Raw genomic sequence first — 20020 nt, 5'->3', positions numbered from 1 at the left:
GGGCTTCAAATGATGCTGTGCTTTCTGTGGGTCAATAGCCTGGTGAGCTGGTCCCCTTAGGATCTCACCAGGCTGAAATCAGAATGTCGACCAGGTCTGAGCTCATCCATGCTTGTTGGTTATTGGCAGAATTCAGTTGCGTGTAGCTGGAAGGCTGAGGATCCTGCTTTCTCATTGACTATCAACAGGCTGTCCCAGCGAGGAAGCTGCCCACAGAGCCACTCAGCATTGCTGTTTGCATCTTGAGAATCAGGAAGGACACTGGCCCACCCAGGATTACTTCCATGTTGATTAGCTTAAAGTCACCTGATGGTTAATCTAACAGTGCACATGAAATCTCATTCTAATAACAAATCTTGCTTACACTCAAGGAACAGGGTGATATAGGGCTGGGGCCCTATAGGGAGCTCGGGGACCATCTTCCAATGCTTCCACCCATAGGCCTTATTTGGTGTTCATAACCCAGATTGATTCATCCTCTTGTTCTCCCAACTTTGCCTTGAAATAATTTCTTATTGTTTCCAGAATGGAGGTTTATTTTCCATAGATAAGTAAAACTAGCCTTGAATATGCTCAAAAGAGTGGGCATCTGGCTCTCAAGGCAGTTGAACTTGGAGTGCAGCACTATTCTTTGTGTGGAGCCAAAGGAGGCAGCTTTTTTGATATGAGGAGTAGCCCTGTAGCAGGACCACACCGAAGAACTGTATTCTCTTGGGTGTGTGGCGTTGTTAATAGTCTTATAAAAGTTAGAGTTCCAAAAGATCTACTTTCCTAATCCAGAAAGATCCATCAACTCAGAGGTACACTTTGTAAGTCTCCTGTGCTGTGTGCACATATACCACCTGTTGCTTCTCTACACATCCTCCTAATGCATGCTGGCTTCTGGTCACACAGAATTTGTTTTATCCAATTCATGGTTCACTAGTATGAAACATCTGGATTCTGAATTTCAGAGTTTATAATCTTATTCAAAATTTTTTTTTCATTTCTCATTTCTTTCTTTTACATACAAGTAAAGCATAATTTTTATTCTCCCTCATTTTGTGTCATGATTGCAATTCTGACTGAAAGCATGCTTTGTAGATCCTGGGTCACATTATAGTGTATAGTTGCCATAGTTACCACACCACTGAGAATCATAGATCTGCACTGAAATCATTTTTAATGAAGTTTCTGTTTTATTGGACCATCTGCATTAAAAGTTTTTTTTTTTCTACTTTAAGAGAAAATGAGCTTTATCATATTTCGTTTCCAGCAAAGCACTCATCCTGACTTTGGGTGATTATTCACTTAATGTTTTGTGTTTCTGCCAGATAAATAAAGTGCCTAGAACAGTGCTTCGTCTATAGAGACTTAGCAAATTTCTAATGGATGAGTTAGAATCCCCTTAACTGCAGTTCATTTTTAAACTGCTTCTCAGATTTTAAGTTTGTTTTTCTTTTTATACTATCTGGAACAATTATGCTTCTCCTGCAGGGTCACCTTAAGTGTCCCCCTTTGAATAAAACTTCAGGTCAACAGACAGAATTTCTGATTTTTTTCCTTTGTGTTCCTTTTACATCTTTGTTGGCCCTTTGATTTTCTTTGCTCGAGAACAGCTGCCTGGTCCTTTTCATCTTCATATCATGGGAAATGTGGTACTGCAGGTTTCATCATTGTACAGACCCTTGGAGTACTGACGTGAATCTTTATGGCACAGCATGGTCAATCTACGTTGGTCTCCGGACACAGGAGTCGTGGTGAACACAAATACATGAGGCTGCTGTCACTTAACACAACAGATTGCTTTCCAGTAACCTTTTTATTTTTAAATAAGCAGGAGTACATTCTAAAAAGTATAATATAGTAAAAACACAAGCCAGTATACATGATCATTAGTTACATTACCATTACCAGCTGTCACGTGCTGTAATTAATTGCACATGCTATGCTGTGATGCAGCTGGTGGTGGAGACGTGCTTACCCCAGCACACAAGTATGAGTGGTACCTTGTGCCAGCTTTGCCACAGCCACAGCATCACTAGCTAGTGAGATTTGTTCAGCTCCAGTATAATCCTCAAGGTCTACCATCTATATGTGGCCCATTGTTGACTGAAATATTATCTATCATACAGTGCCTCACTGTATTTGAATGAGAGCCCTTAAAATGTTTTTCTTTGAAGTAGGTAACAGATGTATACAGTATTAAGAGGTATATAAAGGAAGTTTCTTTCCACTGCTGTGCCCAGCCTCCATAGTCTTCAGCTTGAAACCATAATTACCAGTTCTTGGGTTTGATAGCGTTTAGCTCAAGAGCATTTTCAAGCTCAGGCTCCTCAAATGGTGATAGGATCTGGCCAGCTAGCATATTGTTGAGGAAATAACCTGAGACAGATCCAAGTCCCAATATGGATTGCTACTTACTAGTTTTGCCACTTAAATTTCAGAAAACTCAATTATCATATGAACTTTTATATGACTTATGGAATGCTCTAAGGTGGAAGATGGAAAGTGTATGTTACCTATTAAATTGTATGATGTAGTTAATTGCTTAGTGTTTAGTGGCTCAGAGTCATTAGGCCTGTTGTAATTTACAAAAGCAACTCATATAGCCTTTATCTTTTTTGCATATATAACACATTGATGTTAACATTGATGATATGTAACTTAGATTTGTAGATACAGCCTTTTCTAAACTCAGTATGAGGTTAATTTGAAAGTTGGTGAAAATTATTATATTAGGACAAGAATATTCAACCAGATGTCTGTGTTCAAAGGAACTTCAAACTAGCAGTTCAGCTTGAGCTTTGTAACATGTTAAATTGGTTGGTGAGTTTCTCTTTTGTCTGGCTGCTTGCTTTTATGGCAAGTTATTTATGATTTTAATAAGATTTTCCTTCATCTGTTTGATCCTGCATGAGATCATCCTGTGTTTGATGAGCAGCCTGTTGTGGAAATCAGTGAGACATGGTGACAAATACAGTTGGACAACCAGGCAGGAAGATGAGCTTTCAGAAGAGCTTTGGCTCAGGAGATGGTGCCTAGGTGTAATTGGCAAACTCTGTGACAACAGTTATGGAAGCTGTGCATTGTGGGAGGCAGGAAGCAAGGCAGATGCTGACACAGTTGCCTAGCAACTGACAGGCCGTGTGGCAGTCAGGGATGAGCAGAAATGTTGGTGCTGCCACTTTGGGGAGAAAACGAGACAAGTGCTTGACTATAAAATCGCTGTGGCTTTTTGAAGAAACATAAAAGACATTCTCCCCTCCTCTGCTTCTCAGTATTGCTGTGCAGTTCTTCTCTAATGTCTATGCCTTTGATTCTGAAGCAGTCTTTTTTTTTTCCTCCTTTGTCTGAGTTTTTTGGTGAAAATCAAGTTGGATCACACACAAAAATACTTGTAGATGTAATTGGGTAGACTGGGTTGCCTGGCACTGCAGCACCAAGATAGTGAGATTCGTTGTTACGCCTCATGGACTTTGTTACAAATAATGGTTATTTGTATTAGAGCCGGCAGATGACTTCCTTTGTGTGTTAGAAATGATTCAAAGACATTCATCACCCTCACTTTCTTGCATTCTGGTACAAACAAATCAAAAAATAAAGTGTGCCCTGTTCCATGCCCATGAGCAAGTTCATCTCCAAGCCTGAGACTCCTGACGTAGGCCCGGTAGGCCCCTTGTACACTGGCCCAGGTGAGCCTGGCTCGGGATGAGATGCTATTTGGGAGTCCCCCACCAGGGCCCAGCCACAAGAGAAAACTCCTTAATCTTGGTAATGCTTATGTAGTGCTTACCATGTACTGGCTAAGTCCTTTTTTATACTAACTCATTTAATCTTCTCAATTAGGACCTAGGGATTAGGCTTATCCCCATTTTAGGGATGTGAAAACTAAAGCTTAGGGAGCTTAAATGATGGGCAAGTGGGCAGAGCTGAGATTCAGATCCAGATAGTCTGGTGTGACTGTTTCTTGCCTGGGCTTTGGTTATGGATGGCAAACAAGACAGCCGTAGTCCTTGCCCTCAAGGAACTTACATTCTGGTTGGCATAACCCTATTGTCCCTCTGCTTTGGGAGTAGCACTGCAAACTAAGCCCCTGGGGAGAGCATGTGGCTCACACTCCCTGCAGCCCCACCTCCTGGAGCAGCAACCGCCTGTCTTCACTCCAACCCAGCAACCAGGCCCTTCCTGGTCCTCTCCTGCCCTCCACCCAGAATGCCCTGCCTGCCTACCCTCCCTTTCACCATGACGTGTAAGATTTCAGTTTCTGCCATTGCTGTCGTCTGGGGCCCTGCAGAGCAGCTTAGGTGCCTGTAGCTGCCTTTGTATCATCTGACATTGATCTCAGCTCTTGTCCCCTACCTCTCTCATTTTATTCAGCAAATGCTTATTGAGTCCCTGTTCTGTACCAGGCTTTGCTGGGGGTGCCTAAAGCTTCACTGCTCTTAAAATGCTTCTTCATTATGGCCATCCAATTCCCAGTTGCTAGTCAATATCTGGTCAGCTGACAAAAGTTTGTTAAGTACCTGACTCCTCTGGATCCTGCCCATCCAGGCTGTTCACACCAAACCCAGCCACTTCGTGTAGCAATAAGTGGATGCCACCTAGAACCTGAGTCATTTGTCTCTTTCTGTTGTTCCACATTGTTTTTAAGTCTTCTGTGGTCATTCAGGTTTTATTCATCTGTTCATTTCATTCGCACTCAGGATATGTGCTAGGCCTGCAGGCCATGCAGTAGTCTGCTGACTGCAGAGAGCCTGATCAGTGTGTAGTTGGGTTTCAGTGTGTGTAGATAGAGGAGTTTACACTGTAGCAGTTAAGGACATCCAAGGCAGTTCCTAAAATAAGCTGCAGGGAAGTCAGAGAAGAGAGATCACTTCTGCCTAGAGTAACTAGATGAAGCTTCAGGAAGTAGTACCTTTGGTGCTCAACAGAGCAGCATTTGATAGGTGCTGCAGTTTGGAGAAGTGTACCCCAGAGGTCCGCATGGTAAGGCTTGATCCCCAGGTGGCCTATTGGAAGGTAGTGAATCAGGGGACTCAGTCCATTCCTCTTTCCTGCTCTGCTCTCTGGCCTTGAGATGAGCAGTTTTGTGCTACCTCGCCCTTTGTATCATATGCTGCCTCACCACACATCCAAGGTAATGGGACAACTGGTGATGGACTGGAACCTCCAAAACTGAGTCAAAATAAACTGTTTCCCTTTCATTGTCTCAGGTACTTTGTTATAGTGATGAAAAGCTGACAAACACAACAGGCCTGGCTGAGTACTTTATGTAGAAAAAAATCACAGCCGTGAAGTTCCCAAGACAAGGAAAGCTGGGGAGGTGAAGGGGCCACAGAGTTGGCACAGAGTGTTGTGTAGAGAGGGCTGGGAGAGAAGCCTGTCAGGCGGACGGGGTCGAGTGTGGTAGACTGCAGTTAGGGATCACTGGAGGTTTGAGTGTGGTAGACTGCAGTTAGGGATCACTGGAGGTTTTTGGACAAGAGAGCAAAGTGCTCAACAGTATTTTATTAAAATTACTAATAAGGTCTGTTATTAGGTCTTTATCATTGGTTCATTTTATTTTCATGATAATGCTGTCCTGTGCTTTCTGAAATCTAAATAGTGCGGGTATTTTTACCTATTTTATGAAAATAGAAATGGGCACAGAGGTCAGGCTGAATCCAGATCTTTTATTTCCTCTAAATCATACTCTTTAAGGAATTAGTTTGTGGGTTAGATTAGAGGAAAGAGAACATGGAGGCAGGAAGGAAACCCTCCTGAGACACTGAGGCAAACCTCCAGGCGTGAGTCTGTGGGACCTGGATGTGGCAGCCATGGGGAAAGGCAGGAGGGCACTCACATGCAGGTACCAAGGCGGGGGCCCGCCAAGCATGGTCACAGGCTGGGCAGGGAGTGAGGAGGGGCTACCTGAAGGGCTGTGGGCGCTGTTTTCCAGGCGCTGCCACACCAGGCTTTGTTAGCTTTCCTACCTGGAAAGGTGTTGGTGAAAATCTTGGAAAGCCTCCAAAAATTGCAGGGCTGTCTCCCAGCAGGCTGCACCACTGTGGAACTCAGAAAGACAAAGCCAAGGCTCTCCACAGCCTCAGGGGCTTTGGGAGAGAAGTTTTCTTCAAAAATTATTTCAGGGTCTCTAAGGAAAAATGATCAAGTACTGGCCATGCATCAGCCCTGTCAGGCTTCCCTGGCTGAGGGAACCGCCCACATCTGCAGCCCCCACTCCTATTTATAGTCGATCGCCGCCCCTCTCCAGGCCTCTTTCCCTCTCTGCTCATCCAGGGCTTGGGTTCAATCCATGGAGTGGACACTGTGTTCCTTGCAGCCCTGCAAGTTCTAAAAATTCCTTTCTGAGTCCATCACAACAGGCAGGGGGAGAGGAGGGTAGGTATCTCCTTGGTTCATCCAGAGACAATGGCTTTTTGTTTGTTTTAAATGTTTCTTTTGAACAAAGAGGTCTCCAGGTTTAAAAAAAAAAAAAAAATTTAAACCATGATAAAAGATCTCCCAATGCCCGTTCTAGCATTTCATAGTTCTGTTCAGAGTATTAGTGCTTTCTAAGCCTTACTTTTGCATTATGCTTTATAATTTTCTAAGCACTTCCTTGATTGTTCCTTCATTCCCCTTTATAACCCAGCACAATGAGCAGATGGTGCCAAATCCATATCGTGAGTGGAGAAATTGGTACTCAAAGTATGGAATGGCAAGGTAACAGAGCTAGCCAAAACCAAACCCAAATTGAAGTCAGTGACTCTTTTCAAGTTCTTATATTTATTTTCTTTCCATCATAAGAGACACTCCAAATAATGGAACATTTCAGTAGAAAATAAAATAGCAGCATTTGATTATCACATTAGTCACTGTTAAATATACACTCAAATTATTTGATGTAATGTTCTAATACCATTTCTGACCTGAAATTTGAAAAGCAATTTTGATCCTGCTGTACAGTAATTTTTGTCATTTGGATCCTCACTGCTGATGTGATGGCTTCTAAAGACCTGATAGTTGCATTTATGGGGTCAAGGATGATGGATCCATTTAAAGACAAAACTGACAGGTAGGCTGCACTGTGCCATGGAATGCCAGAGGCTCCGCTGAGGACTCAGCGTGGATGTGAAAGACTTTGCTTGGGAGCCAGGATTTGCCTGTGACAGGAACAAAGTGAGGTTGCAAATAGATTTTTCAGAATCCATTTGGGGATTTGTCAGAATTTTTACTTACAAACCCACGCCCAAGTGCTCAACTCCTGCAGTGCTCTGCTCTTGCTTATCTGTTTGAAAACATGGATCAAAACCATTTTCATTATTTTTTTCCTGCTGATGATGTTTCTTTGTTAATATTGAGTATCTATAAGACTCCCACACTCAAAACAGCTGATGTGGTACATCACAAGATTGTTCAATATCTGCAGGATTGGTTTCATTTTATTACATTAAACCAATTACATTCTTGTTACTTTATCACCTGTAATAAAAATTGAGGAAGTGGGGTAGAACCATATTTTATAAAGGAAGTTTTTTCAATTTCCTTTAAAGTAAAATGGGAGTTCACTGCATTGCTGCTTTGTGGGCCCATGCATGCTAGGATTTAAAAATCAGTGATATGATAGATAGGGTGAATAATTTTTAGACTCCTCTATACCAAAACTCTGTAGGATTAACTTGACTCGGTTGGGTAGACTTGCCTTTCAGAGAATTTCATCACTTGATGAGTCAGACCAGAGAAAAGGACCAGAGTCACCTTCCATGTATTTAGCAAAATATTGATGACGTTGATGATAACTAACATTTATTAAGCACCACTGATGTGCCAAGGACCTTTACACAGTGTGTCTGGTATGATTCCCCCCTCAACTTTATGAGGCAACTTTATTACCATGCTTCACTGAGGTGAGCAAGGTTAGCACTAATTGTGATCAAAATGCACGTGAATTCAAGTCCTGCTCTTACCCACCATCCTACTTTACCTGTATTTTGTGCTAAATTGTCAATAATTAGTCCTTTTCTCTAAATTCTGGTTTAAAAATCTTAAATTCTCTAAGTATAGTAAACAAAGTAGCATTAGCAAATTGTGTCTTCTCTCCCTGTGGGTCAGGTCCTTTTCTTTGAATTAATTAGATGTTTCTTGCTTGCCTAACATCTGTAGAATTCAGTGTTGGGAGCTAGAATAACTGCAGACAGCTTCCTTTAAGAGTTGGGGTCCATGGGAGAGGAAAGAGCTCAGACATCTATTGGAGTAGGTATAGTGGAAGGCAAGATGGACAAAGAAATTATGTTTGCAAAAAAATGGGGCCAACGATAAATAGATAGGTCTGGAGGTACTCAGTGAATCAGTTCAGTAAAAAAGAGAAGTGTCACGAAAAGGCATAGTGGGAAATGAAGTTTAAAGCATTGATTCAGACAGTGGTGGAGGGTACTGGATGCCAGGTTATGACATTTACTTTATGCCTAAGTAGAAAGGACACATTGATGCTCTCTGAGAACCACTGGAGGAGGTATGGAATGAGACATCTGAGATGGGCAGTCCATCTGGATCTGCATTCTAGAGTAAAAAGGACCCTGGAAACAGAGGTTGTTACAAGGGTAAAATAGAAAAATTGGAGCCTGGCATGGTGGTGAATCTATAATCCCAACTACTTGGTAAGCTGAGGCAGGAGAATCACAAGTTCAAGGCCAGCCTCAGCAATGTAGCAAGAGCCTGTCACAAAAATAAAAAGACTGGTGTGGTAGCTCAGTGGTAGAGCACTTCCCCACCACATGCAAGGCTCTGGGTTCTATCCCTAGCACCACAAAGAAAATAACAGTAGTAAAGCAGATTGGTAACTGGCTATACATGGTTGCCTATGGAGCAGATAAGTCCCAAATGCCTGAGATTTTTAAGCCTTATCAAATGAGACTGAAGAGATGGGAATTTAGGAAAAGATTGGTTTTCAGAGGGGAAGCCTTGCTGATTCTGTTTTTTGATGTGTTGAGTTTGGGGTGACAGAAATATCCAGAGAAAGCCAGTTTATTTGGAGATGCCAGTTTGGAAATTTGATAAGTCTAAATAGCAGATGTCAGGAATTATTCTTGTCAAGGTGATGGTTACAGTTGGTAAGTGGAAAAGCCCCAAGGAAGAGGAAAGGGTAAGTTTAATGGACTTTGGCCATTCTAATAGGTATGTAGATGTATCTTGTTTAATTTGTAATTCCCTAATGACCTGTGATGTGAAGGATCTTTGACATTTTTGTCATCTGTGTGTCCTCTTTGGTGAGGTGCCTGATCAGGTCTTTTGCCCATTTTTTAGTCAGGTTGTTTGATTTCTTATTGAGTTTTGAGAGTCCTTTGTATGTCGTAGATACCGGTCCTTTTTCAGATCTGTTTTGCAAAAATTTTTTGCAGTCTATGTCTTGTCTTTTCATTCTCTTAACAGATTTATTCACTGAAAAGTTTTTAGCTAGGCATGGTAGTGCACGCCTATAAACCCAGTAACTTAGGAAGCTGAGGCAGGAGGATGACCAGTTTGAGGCCAGCCTCATCAATTTAGTGAGGCCCTAAGCAACTTAGCAAAAGCTTGTGTCAAAAATGAAAAAATAAAAGGGGTTTGGGCAGTGGCTCAGTAGTTAAGCACCTCTGGGTTTAGTCCCCAGTAACACCCCCCCACACACACACACACACACATACCTGTGCAAAAAAAGAAAAAATTTTAATGACGTTCAGCTTACCAGTGTTTTCTTCTTTGGATCATGCTTTTAGTGTTGTATCTAAAAAGTCCCACATCTTCTATTATCTCCCTATCTTTGTTTTGTAGGCATGTCTTAAAAATCTAATCTGGTGATCTCTATTTTTATAAGTGACTTTAATATATTTGCATTCGGTGTCAGCACTAATGTTTTTCATTTTCTGTGATTTTACCTTGTACTTTTTAGTTTCCATGTTTTTCTTTCTCTGATCCTTCTTTTTCTGCTTTTTGATCCTGACCATTTCTTTTTCTTCTGTTAATTTGAAAGGTATAATCAATTTCTTATCTTTTTTTTTTTTTTTTTTTTAAAGAGAGAGTGAGAGAGGAGAGAGAGTGAGAGAGGAGAGAGAGAGAATTTCCAACATTTATTTTTTAGTTCTCGGCGGACACAACATCTTTGTTGGTATGTGGTGCTGAGGATCGAACCCGGGTCGCACGCATGCCAGGCGAGCGCGCTACCGCTTGAGCCACATCCCCAGCCCTCAATTTCTTATCTTAAACCTAAAATTGTTATTGCTTAAGAATGAAAAGTTAATCAGTGTTTTCTTCCTTCCTAGAGAGCCAAAAAACATGGAGGTCTAATCCTAATTACCCTTCTCTACAGTTTTTATTTTCCACTGTTTTTTCCATCGTATTTTTAGATTTTCAAAATTAATCATTTTTATTATTATTATTATTCAGTTCTTATTTACATTTACCCACAGTTGACTTAATTTGATTCCCTTTCTTCCTGGTGGCTCTGTCCCATCAAGTTTGTGGGATTTCCTGAATGTTCTCCTTTATAGCTATCTTGTAGAGAGGCCTTCTGTTGGCACTAAGCCAATAAGTTCCCTTTATTTGCCCTCATTTTTGAATGATGATTCAACTGGATTTGAAAAAGCTCTTCTCTGAAGAGCTTTTCTAATTGGCTTGTCAGCGTGGTCAGTGCTACCAAGAAGGTCGCTGGATAGTTGTTGTTCCTTTGTGGGAAACCAGTCTTTTCCCTCTAGCAGTTTTTGAGATTGTCTTTGTCTTGGTATCCTGCAGTATAACTACAATGGATAAGTACATATAAATTTATTTTTATTTAGTCTTATCAGGATTTATTATGTTTCAATCATTTCTTAGCACATTGACTCTCAGCCTTTTTTGAACTTCTCTTTTATAATCCTAATTATGTGCTCATTAGCACCTCTCTCTAGAGTGTGTGATTTTTCTTCCACCCTTTGCCTCCTGAGTTGCCTTCTCCCTCATTTCTTCAGATCTTCCTTCTAGTTCATTAGTCTTGTGCTCAGATATGATTGTTATTTTATTCATTAATAAGAGTTTTTTATTTTAGTCACTGTATTTTTCACTGTTAACATGCCATGTGTTTCATGGTTTAGAGCCTAGACCAGAATCCAGCTGCCTGAATTCTTGCTCTATCATTTACTACCCATGAAGCCTTAGACAAATTACTTAGCTTCAATTTTCTTACCTGTTATATACAGATACTAATAGTATGAATATCCAGTAGTTTAGAATGAGGATTGATAGAGTTAATGCCTGGCAGGTGGTAGGTACTGTGAGCTAGCTGCAATTGTTATCAAATTTGCTTTTTTCTTGCTTCATGTTTTCTTTTATATTCAGAGTACTTAAATATACTTCTTTTTCAGTTACCATCTAATTGACCAATCATCTGAAGTTCTTAGAATCTTATCCTATTTTCTATTGTCTTTTGTTCATGAAAAATTTGGATTATTTTTTCTTGTGTTTTGAAATCTACTCTTATAGGTGTCTCTTCATTGTGGATTTAGCTGTGAGAATTCTCTGCAACCTGAGGGGACCTCTGTACCTCCAGATTTTGTTTCTGGCCATCACTTCAAGAGCCTAGAAACAGGGTCTCTGTTAATATTTACCTTAAAAATAAATAAATATCTTGACATAAGGTGGGACCAATTACTGACATTCTGGTACTGAGAGACTAGATAGAGAAGAAAAGAAATGACCAGAGAGAGTGAAAAATATAGAGAAATCCAAAGCATATCAGAAGTTAAAAATACTCTTATTTCCATTAAGCCAGGAAGGGGGACAGTTATAGTGGATGTTGCATCTGCTACTAAGAGATTGAATAAGATGGGGCCAAGGAAGTTTCCATTGGATGTGGCATTGTGGAACTTGACAGTGACTTTGAGTGATTTCATGATAATGGTATGGGAAAAAGTCTTATTGAACTCATATAATAAATGAGATTCTTTGATGTATTATAGTGGCAGTTATAGCCCATGCAATAAGACAAGAAAAATAAAAGGCAAAGGTTGTAAAGAAAGAAGCAAAACTATATTTGCAGATTACATGAGTGCATTTGCAGAATCCTAATCAATTTAATAGCATCAAATAACTAGAAATAATAATTTTAACAAAAGGTATATAAGATGTCTATACTGGAAACTGCACATAAAGCACTGTTAAAAGAAATACAAAGATAAAATATTTATGGATTAGAATATTCAATATTGTTAAAATGTCAGTTGCTTCCAAAATTATTGACATATTTCATTACAGTCTCAATCAAAATCTCATTGGGCAATTTTATTAAAAAATCAAGCTGATTATAAAATATGTTTGCAAATGCAAAGTATTTACACTAGCCAACATAACTTGGAAGAAGAACATGTTCATTCCAAAATTTACATAAATATGCAAAGACCAAGACAGTTTTTAAGAGCAAGACTTATACTACATGATTTTAGGATTTATTGTAAAAATACAGTAATCCTGTGGTAGCAACATAGTAAATTCATCAGTAGAACAGAAAAGAGTGCAGAAATAGACAAGCATAATCAAAGATTTTTGACAGGCACCAATCTAATCAAGAAGTGGTGCTAAACAGTTGGCTATGTATGTTGAAAATAACTATGGGCATGAAGAAAATAAGTAACTGTGGTCCTCTCTTGGGCCATAAATAAAATTAATTTCAGACGTATGCTAGATCTAAATTTTAAAAAGCAACTATAAGCTCTAGATCAAGAATATGCTCATGACCTCAAAATAGGCAAAGATGTAGTTGACAGGACACAGAATACATTGACAATAAAAACAAAAACAAAGAAAGAGGGCTGGGGATGTGGCTCAAGCGGTATCGCGCTCGCCTGGCCTGTGTGCGGCCCAGGTTCGATCCTCAGAACCACATACAAATAAAGATATGTCTGCCGAAAACTAAAAAATAAACATTAAAATTCTCATTCATTCTCTCTCTCTCTGTCTCTCTCTGTCTCTGTCTCTCTCTCTCTCTCTCTCTCTCTCTCTCTCTCTCTCTCTCTCTCAAAGAAAGAAAGAAAATATTGATACATTTTTGAACTTAAAAAATATTTTTGAAATTCGGTTCATCAAATGACACCATTTTGGGATAGATGGGGAAAGCCTCTCTAAATAAAACCTCATGATCAGAAGTTACACAAAATTACAACTTAGGCAACTCCCCTATTTTCCCTGCAGAAAAGGAAGAAAGCAACCAAGAAAATGAGACTTTGCAGGTTTTCATTGACAGAGTTAACTGGGAAACATTGACAACATGATTGCAAATTATTCCCATTGTGTATTAGGCAGAAGAATGGCTACCCGAAGACATCTTAATGTTACATTATGTGGCAGAGAGAAGTCCGGTGTCAGGTGTGATTCAGTTTCCTAATCAGCAGGCCTTAAAATTGGGTAGTTGTGTTATTAACAAAGGTGCTTCCCAGTGGAAGAGGGATAAGTCAGGACAGATGGAAGTGTGGAGAGGACGTGGCCTGCCTCTTTGGCCTTGAAGATGGAGAAACAGAGATGCAAGCAGCCTCCACACTGGGAAAGTCAAGGAAATTAGCCCTTCCCTAGAGCCTCCAGAAGGAATAGGGCCCTGCTAGGACCTTGATTTTTAGCCCAGCCAGACCTATTTTGAATTTTTGAATTTCAGAATTATAGGATAATAAATTTTTGTTGTTTTAAGCCACTAAATATGACAATTTATTAAAGCAACAATAAACTAATGCAGACATATAAATAACAATTAAAAATGGGTAATTCACAGAATTAAGAAACCTAGGTGTCTCAGAGATTAAAAATACTGAATACCACCAGTAATCAGAGAAATCAAATTAAATGAGATATTTTGTCTATTACATGGGGGAAAAAATCACAAGCTATTATCCACTCAGAATTCTTAAAGAGTCCAAGGAAAATGTATTTTATATACTTTAAGTCATTATAGTCTAAATAGAAAAAAATGCGATAGTATCTAAATTAAAATTAAAGCTTACAGGCCTGTGTATCCCCATATACAACATGAATCTTTTCCAATGAGATTATTTTTTCATAGCACTTGTGAAATTTTATTTCAGTCTGTAAAAAGAAACAGAACCCAAGAATACTAGAAAATGCACAGCAAATCCAGAAAGAAGAGACCCTATTCTGCCTGTGTGTATGTGTGTGAGTATGTCTGCGCACAGAGGCATACTGTCCTGGGGTTGGGGGAAGGAGTGACAGCAGCATTGGCTAAAGTCCCTTATTCCCCCCCCCTTGCCACAGCTGCCAGGACTGATCTCCAACGTCCACTGTAGCACTCTGCATTGGATCTGTCAGTGAAAGTGCCTGGCCCCCACCAGAAGTGTGTGGCCAAAACCTCAGCCTAAGTCACTAAGTCACCTCTGTATTCTTTGTGCCACTGCTGCTTAGACTGTTAAGTAATTAATGATGAAAAGAAACATTTATCAGCACACATGTTACCATGACAGCAGTCATGAGTCATCACGAATACCCATCCATCTTCTGACAAAAGCTTAAGCATGAACCCAAACCAGCCACTCCAGAGTGCTCTAGCCACCGATGACCAAGGCAACCACTGTCATTACCAAAGTTTAAGTGCCTCAGGGTTTGGCCCAGAGATCATCTTTGGTGTGCCCTTCTTTTCCTGTGCAGCTGTTCCCCAGTGCATTACCATGACGTTCAGAGGAGCGGTCCTCAGTGGGCAGTTCCACTGGAAGTCAGGGCCTTTCTCTTTGGGGCTAAAGAGAAGTCCCAGGTAGCTCTGAACACGAGGTCTCGTCTTGTAGACTCTTGACTGGGAAGGGGTTTTAGCCTTCATTCTAGAGACAGGAACCTGAAGCCCAGGAAGAAGAGCAGTGGCTTAGGAGTTAGAGGAAAGTAGAGACAATACCCTCTACTGATTAGGGGTCCAGGGCTCCTTTTTGGTTTTCCTTTCTTCTCCATGATCCTTATATATCATACTCCCCTAAGATTTCCTCTAAAATTGTCTGTTGTATATTATTAAATCTGTTAAAATTTTTCAACTTTGGTATAATACTTTTATATTGTGGACTTAGATCAAACCTGTAATTAGAAGCCAATCCTGAAAAGCTGTGGCAGAATGATCCAGCAACATCCATGCGCCTCCTAGGCAGGGGGCCTACAAACTGTCTAATTGAATAAGTGACCATTAGCTTAACTGAGGTGACTTGCTGTCGTCTTCAGTTTGGGCTGCTGTACCAAGTGCCACAGGCCAGATCTGTTTCTCATAGTTCTAGAGGCTGAAGCCCAGTATCAGGGTGCCAGCACATTGGTTCAAGTGAGGTGGTTCTTCCTGATTGCAGATGGCTGTCTTCTTGTATCCTCACATCATAGGATGAGGGCAAGGCACTCTGAAGTCACTTCTGCGTGGCCACTAATACCTCTCAGAGGCCCTGTCTCCTAATGCCATCATGTTGGGGGTTAGGATTTCCGCATACAAAAGCAGATGCTTAGTCCATAACACCTGAAAAGGGGGTCAGTCTGGCTAAGCTAATCACATTTCCCAGAATTCCCTTCCTTGTATTTTGCAATTTAGGGTAGGCCCCAAGAAATTCCTGTAGAATATTTGGGGGGTGAACAGGAGACAGCTGTCGTTTTGACAGCACGTGTCAAATGTGCTCCAGCTCACCGTGTTGGCGTGAGGCAGCAGCAGAGCCCACACCCTTCCTGGTTCTCCTTCAGCTTCTCTAGCTTCTGGGCCTTGCCATGTATGTACATTTAGCTCTGTGACAAAGAGCCTGGTTTCTGCAAGACACTGTCACCCCAATCCAGAGGTGACAACCACTGACATGGGTTTCTGTCCCCGGGCTTCAGCTTGCCCTCGTGGTCCTAGCTTGCTGCTCCTACTTGTCTTCCTCTGGCTTCCTCCTGCTCTGTAGACTTCTAGCCCCAGCCTCAGAGGTCACAGTCTGAGAACTGTTCAGCCAGCTCCCACATTTGTGTGATGTCACATGCCTGTCAAACACATATTGTACATAGAGACATGCACACAACCTCTTTAAAGTCTCTGCTCAAGCCCTGAGTGACGTACTCCTGGCCCCCAGAAGCCCTCTATCATTCATCGTGAATTAATTAGTAGCTTGGGCAGAGATTCCCATGGACTGTAGAACTGAGTCATCCAGAGTCCTATTCTCCTAGAACTCCCCATCTTATAGGGTAGTTCCAAACCTTGAATAATCCAAAGTAAGTGGATACCCCCACCCTCTTTAGTGACCAAGCATTACTAACATCTAGCAACAACAAAATGCTCCACAGCACTGAGGGGAGAAGGCAGCCCAGTTCTGAGGGAGACAGAGAAAGATGGCAGCCTGAGGGCAGAGGAAGCATGGGTCGCCAAGGCAGACCGTGGACAGTGGATTCTGAATGAAGAACAGAAGCTGGAACTTGCATGGGATTTCTGGAGCAGAAGAACTTTGCAAGAGCTCCATGGTGTCACTGTGCTCTGTGAAGGACATCAGTGTTTACTGCACACGTAGATTCCTGTCCATGCTGCCCAAGGAGCAGGTGGGTTGGAGTTTGGCTATACACGCCCATCTTCCTGGCTGCCCAGGTGCCCACTCAGAATGTGAAAAATTATTAGAGGCGATAGTTCAAGAAATGTTGATTTTTCACCTAGACCACCTACAAGTGGCTTTCAGTCTTTCACTTTTTAAGGTTCCAGATTCTTGGAATTCTGTTAGAAGCCAACACAAAAGGAGAGGTTAGAAGAAACCAGTGTGCCCTCATGGTCTCCGTTGACCTGTACTATGGATGAAGCCCTCAAGTCTTGGAGAGGTGCCTTCCAGAGGTTCCTCATTCTCAGGGTGTCATGCTGCTGACAGTCTAGGGTAATCCTGAAGGCAGAATCCAGAGAGTGAGGAAAACTGGCAGAGCAGGACTCCTGCCTTGCACTCACTGTATAGTTTTGCCATTAGGCTTTTCTCATGGTCCAGGTCACCTTTGTTAATAACAGACGAGAGACCCAAAAGCAGGTCTTCTGAACTTTGTTTTTAGCTTTTGTTTGTTTCTTTTTGAGGAAGGGTCTCACTGTGTTACCCAGGTGTACACCACTGCCCAGTTCTTAGACTTTTAAAGAAAACATCTTTCCTAAAGTCATAATCCCACTTGCCATAAGCATCCCACTTTCTGTCCTTTTGGACATCCCATAGACAGTGATGTTCAAAATTGTGCGTCCTAAGAGCTTGAGAAGAAGATTTACATTAAACAGGGATGAGAGGTGGGAGGGAAAGGGAGTGAGAAGGGAAATTGCATGGAAATGGAAGGCGATCCTCAGGGTTATACAAAATGACATATAAGAGGAAAGGAGGGGTAAGACAAGATAATACAAATGAAGGAAATGATTTACAGTAGAAGGGGTAGAGAGAGAAAAGGGGAGGGGAGGGGAGGGGAGGGGGGATAGTAGAGAATAGGACAGACAACAGAATACATCAGACACTAGAAAGGCAATATGTCAATCAATGGAAGGGTAACTGATGTGATACAGCAATCTGTATACGGGGTAAAAGCGGGAGTTCATAACCCACTTGAATCAAACCGTGTAATATGATGTATTAAGAACTATGTAATGTTATGAACGACCAATAAAAAAAAAGGCAAAATTGTGCATCCTTATGCATCAAAGATAAGTTTCCTATCCCTGTTGTGGTCCAGTTAAGAAGACAGAAATATTTTGTAAATGTACAAAGTGGATTCTGTGGACAGTGGATTCTGAATTTTATTTATTTTATTTTATTAAGTGAGCTTAATGGTTTCAAGGGTTGTCCTTAGCTCTAATGTCCTCATCCCCCCTCTCTGTTCCACTACATCCCTTAGATCATTCTTCTCCCATGACTTGATATCTCCTATTCCAGCATATCACCAGAAAGGTGGTCAGTGCTCTAGTGAAGGACTCTCAAAATGCCCAGTTATCCACAAAGCCTTGCTTTAAAGGTTCTGAGTAGCTGAGGTTTAGTGTTCATTTTGAAAGTAATAGTGAGTTCAGATGAGCCTAATTGGGAAAAAAAAAAAAAAAAGGTATTTTGTAGGTTTATGTTAGTTAAGAGCAGATGAGATCTCTCTATCACATTTGCAGGAAAGAAATCTAACACAATGCCTCAGAGCTTCATTGTCTCCATTCCAGAGCATACTGATGTGTACTTTCTTTTATTTTCCCTTTTTTTTTAAGTTGTGCATATTTAGGGGGTTCAGTGTGATAATTCACGGATATAATGTGTTCTAATGAACAGATCAGTAAGTAGTGCTTTCATCTCTTTAAACCTTTGCCATTTCTTTATATTAGGAACCTTCAAATCCTCTCTCCTGGTTCTTTATAAAATGCAGAATAACTTTTTACAAACTGTACTCGCTCTGCTGTGCCGAAAAATGCTAGGACTTGTTTTGGTGGCCAGTATCCAGCCTCCCTCACTCCTTCCAAGCCCCTCCCCCTCTCCTTCCAAGCCCCTCCCTCTCTCCTTCCAAGCCCCTCCCTCTCTCCTTCCAAGCCCCTCCCTCTCTCCTTCCAAGCCCCTCCCTCCTAGTGACTGTGGTTCCGCTTTCCACTTCTATAGTTGATCTTAGCCAAGAGGCCAGGAAGCCATTCTACTGCCTGCTCCTCAGAAGTTGGCACTTTTAGTGTCCACGTCAGTGAGAACTGACGTACTTCTTGGCACCTTCTGCATGATCAGTTCCGGGTCTTCCCCTTCCTGCTGCACTATGATTTTTTAGCCAGATCCACAACTCTTTGTCCCTAAAAAGCATCATTCTAATGCACCTTTTCTTTTTGGATATGAGTACAATTAAATCTAGTGCCCCCAGAGCTGCTTTCTTTAGAACACGCATAGAAATTAGCGCTACCTGGCCAAAAAAATAAAAAGGAGGGGCAGAGAAAGCAAGCGTGAAGCCTAAGATGCTTCTGTTTAAAGTAACGTTAACATGGTTTTTTCTTAAATTCTTTTTCTATACAACAAAAGGCGAAGTCCTGGCTACACCAAAGTTACGAAAAGGAAAAGAATTTGAAGGACAAAAAAGAAATAGGAAAAGTAATTATTTTAATAGTTACCCTCAACGGAAAATGCAGATGAACATAAAATTGTCCCCAATTAGCAGTTAGATAAATCCAGAGGATTATAGCAGGATTTAAATCCCCTTCCAAAAATGCCACAGCTCCGCTAGAAACTGAATCAGGATGATTGCAGCTGTTTTTCTGTGAGTCTGACCTGCACAGAGATGCTTCACTGAGCCAGGCCTCTATGTGTCCTTGTCTCTGCAGCGCCAACCTGTCCAAGGCCGCTTGGGGAGCACTGGAGAAGAACGGCACCCAGCTGATGATCCGCTCCTACGAGCTTGGGGTGCTCTTCCTCCCGTCAGCATTTGTGAGTTCTCTCTCCCAGCTGTCTCAAGGGTCACCTGGAAACTGAGATGGATTTTTGGGTTCTCTTCTTTAGTCATGGTGACTTGTCCAGGGTCAGCAGATAGAGGATCAAGATTCTATACCAGAACCTCTGCTCTCAACAGCTGTTCTGTGTGATAAACCTAGAAAACACTTAGACAGATGCAGTGGGTTACCTGGTTAGAGGTCAACAGGTGAAGTTAATAGCAGTGTTTAAATAAGTTCTGTGAAATATGACATGAAGATTCATCTCAAGGGGTAAATGACAAATTACCAAAGGAAGGGCCCAGCCAAGCACAAGCATTTTAGTTGGGGATGATGGGAGGGTACAGCCGGGAAGAAGGAGGGGTTGGGAGGCGGGCAGGGCACCATTATTCCTGGAAGGAGATTGGCAGGAGGGGAGCTGGGAGACAGACTGGTGTCATGCCATGTGCGCCCCTGAAAGGCACCACATGAGAAACTGTGTCTCAAAATGTCCAGCCCAGCTGGCATACTTCCCAGCTTTGAACTGACTCGTGGTTTCCACAGCCAAACACCAGTGAAGTGGCAAGCTTCTATGTGATGACCAGGTTGTACAAGCCATATGTGTCTTTAAACACTAGAATCACATTTGGCCCAGAGAGGAGTCCCCCACCTCCGAGGGGCACACAGGCCCCAGGAACTCCCATC

At 41.6% G+C, this 20020-nt stretch overlaps 1 protein-coding gene across 1 annotated transcript in view; it reads left to right on the top strand.

Annotated features, from left to right (window-relative positions):
* Tdp1 (tyrosyl-DNA phosphodiesterase 1) overlaps positions 1 to 20020 on the top strand; it is a 76054-nt gene that overhangs the window by 40530 nt on the left and 15504 nt on the right. Inside the window, exon 14 of the mRNA XM_026394228.2 lies at positions 19232 to 19334. Within this exon, the coding sequence (XP_026250013.1) occupies positions 19232 to 19334 (103 nt within the window). The remainder of the gene's footprint in view (positions 1 to 19231; positions 19335 to 20020) is intronic.

This window comes from Urocitellus parryii, chromosome 6 (assembly GCF_045843805.1).
Source record: "Urocitellus parryii isolate mUroPar1 chromosome 6, mUroPar1.hap1, whole genome shotgun sequence".
Taxonomy (NCBI): Eukaryota; Metazoa; Chordata; class Mammalia; order Rodentia; family Sciuridae; genus Urocitellus; species Urocitellus parryii.
Note: the sequence above shows the minus strand (reverse complement) of the source record. Positions and strands in the feature narration are given on the sequence as shown.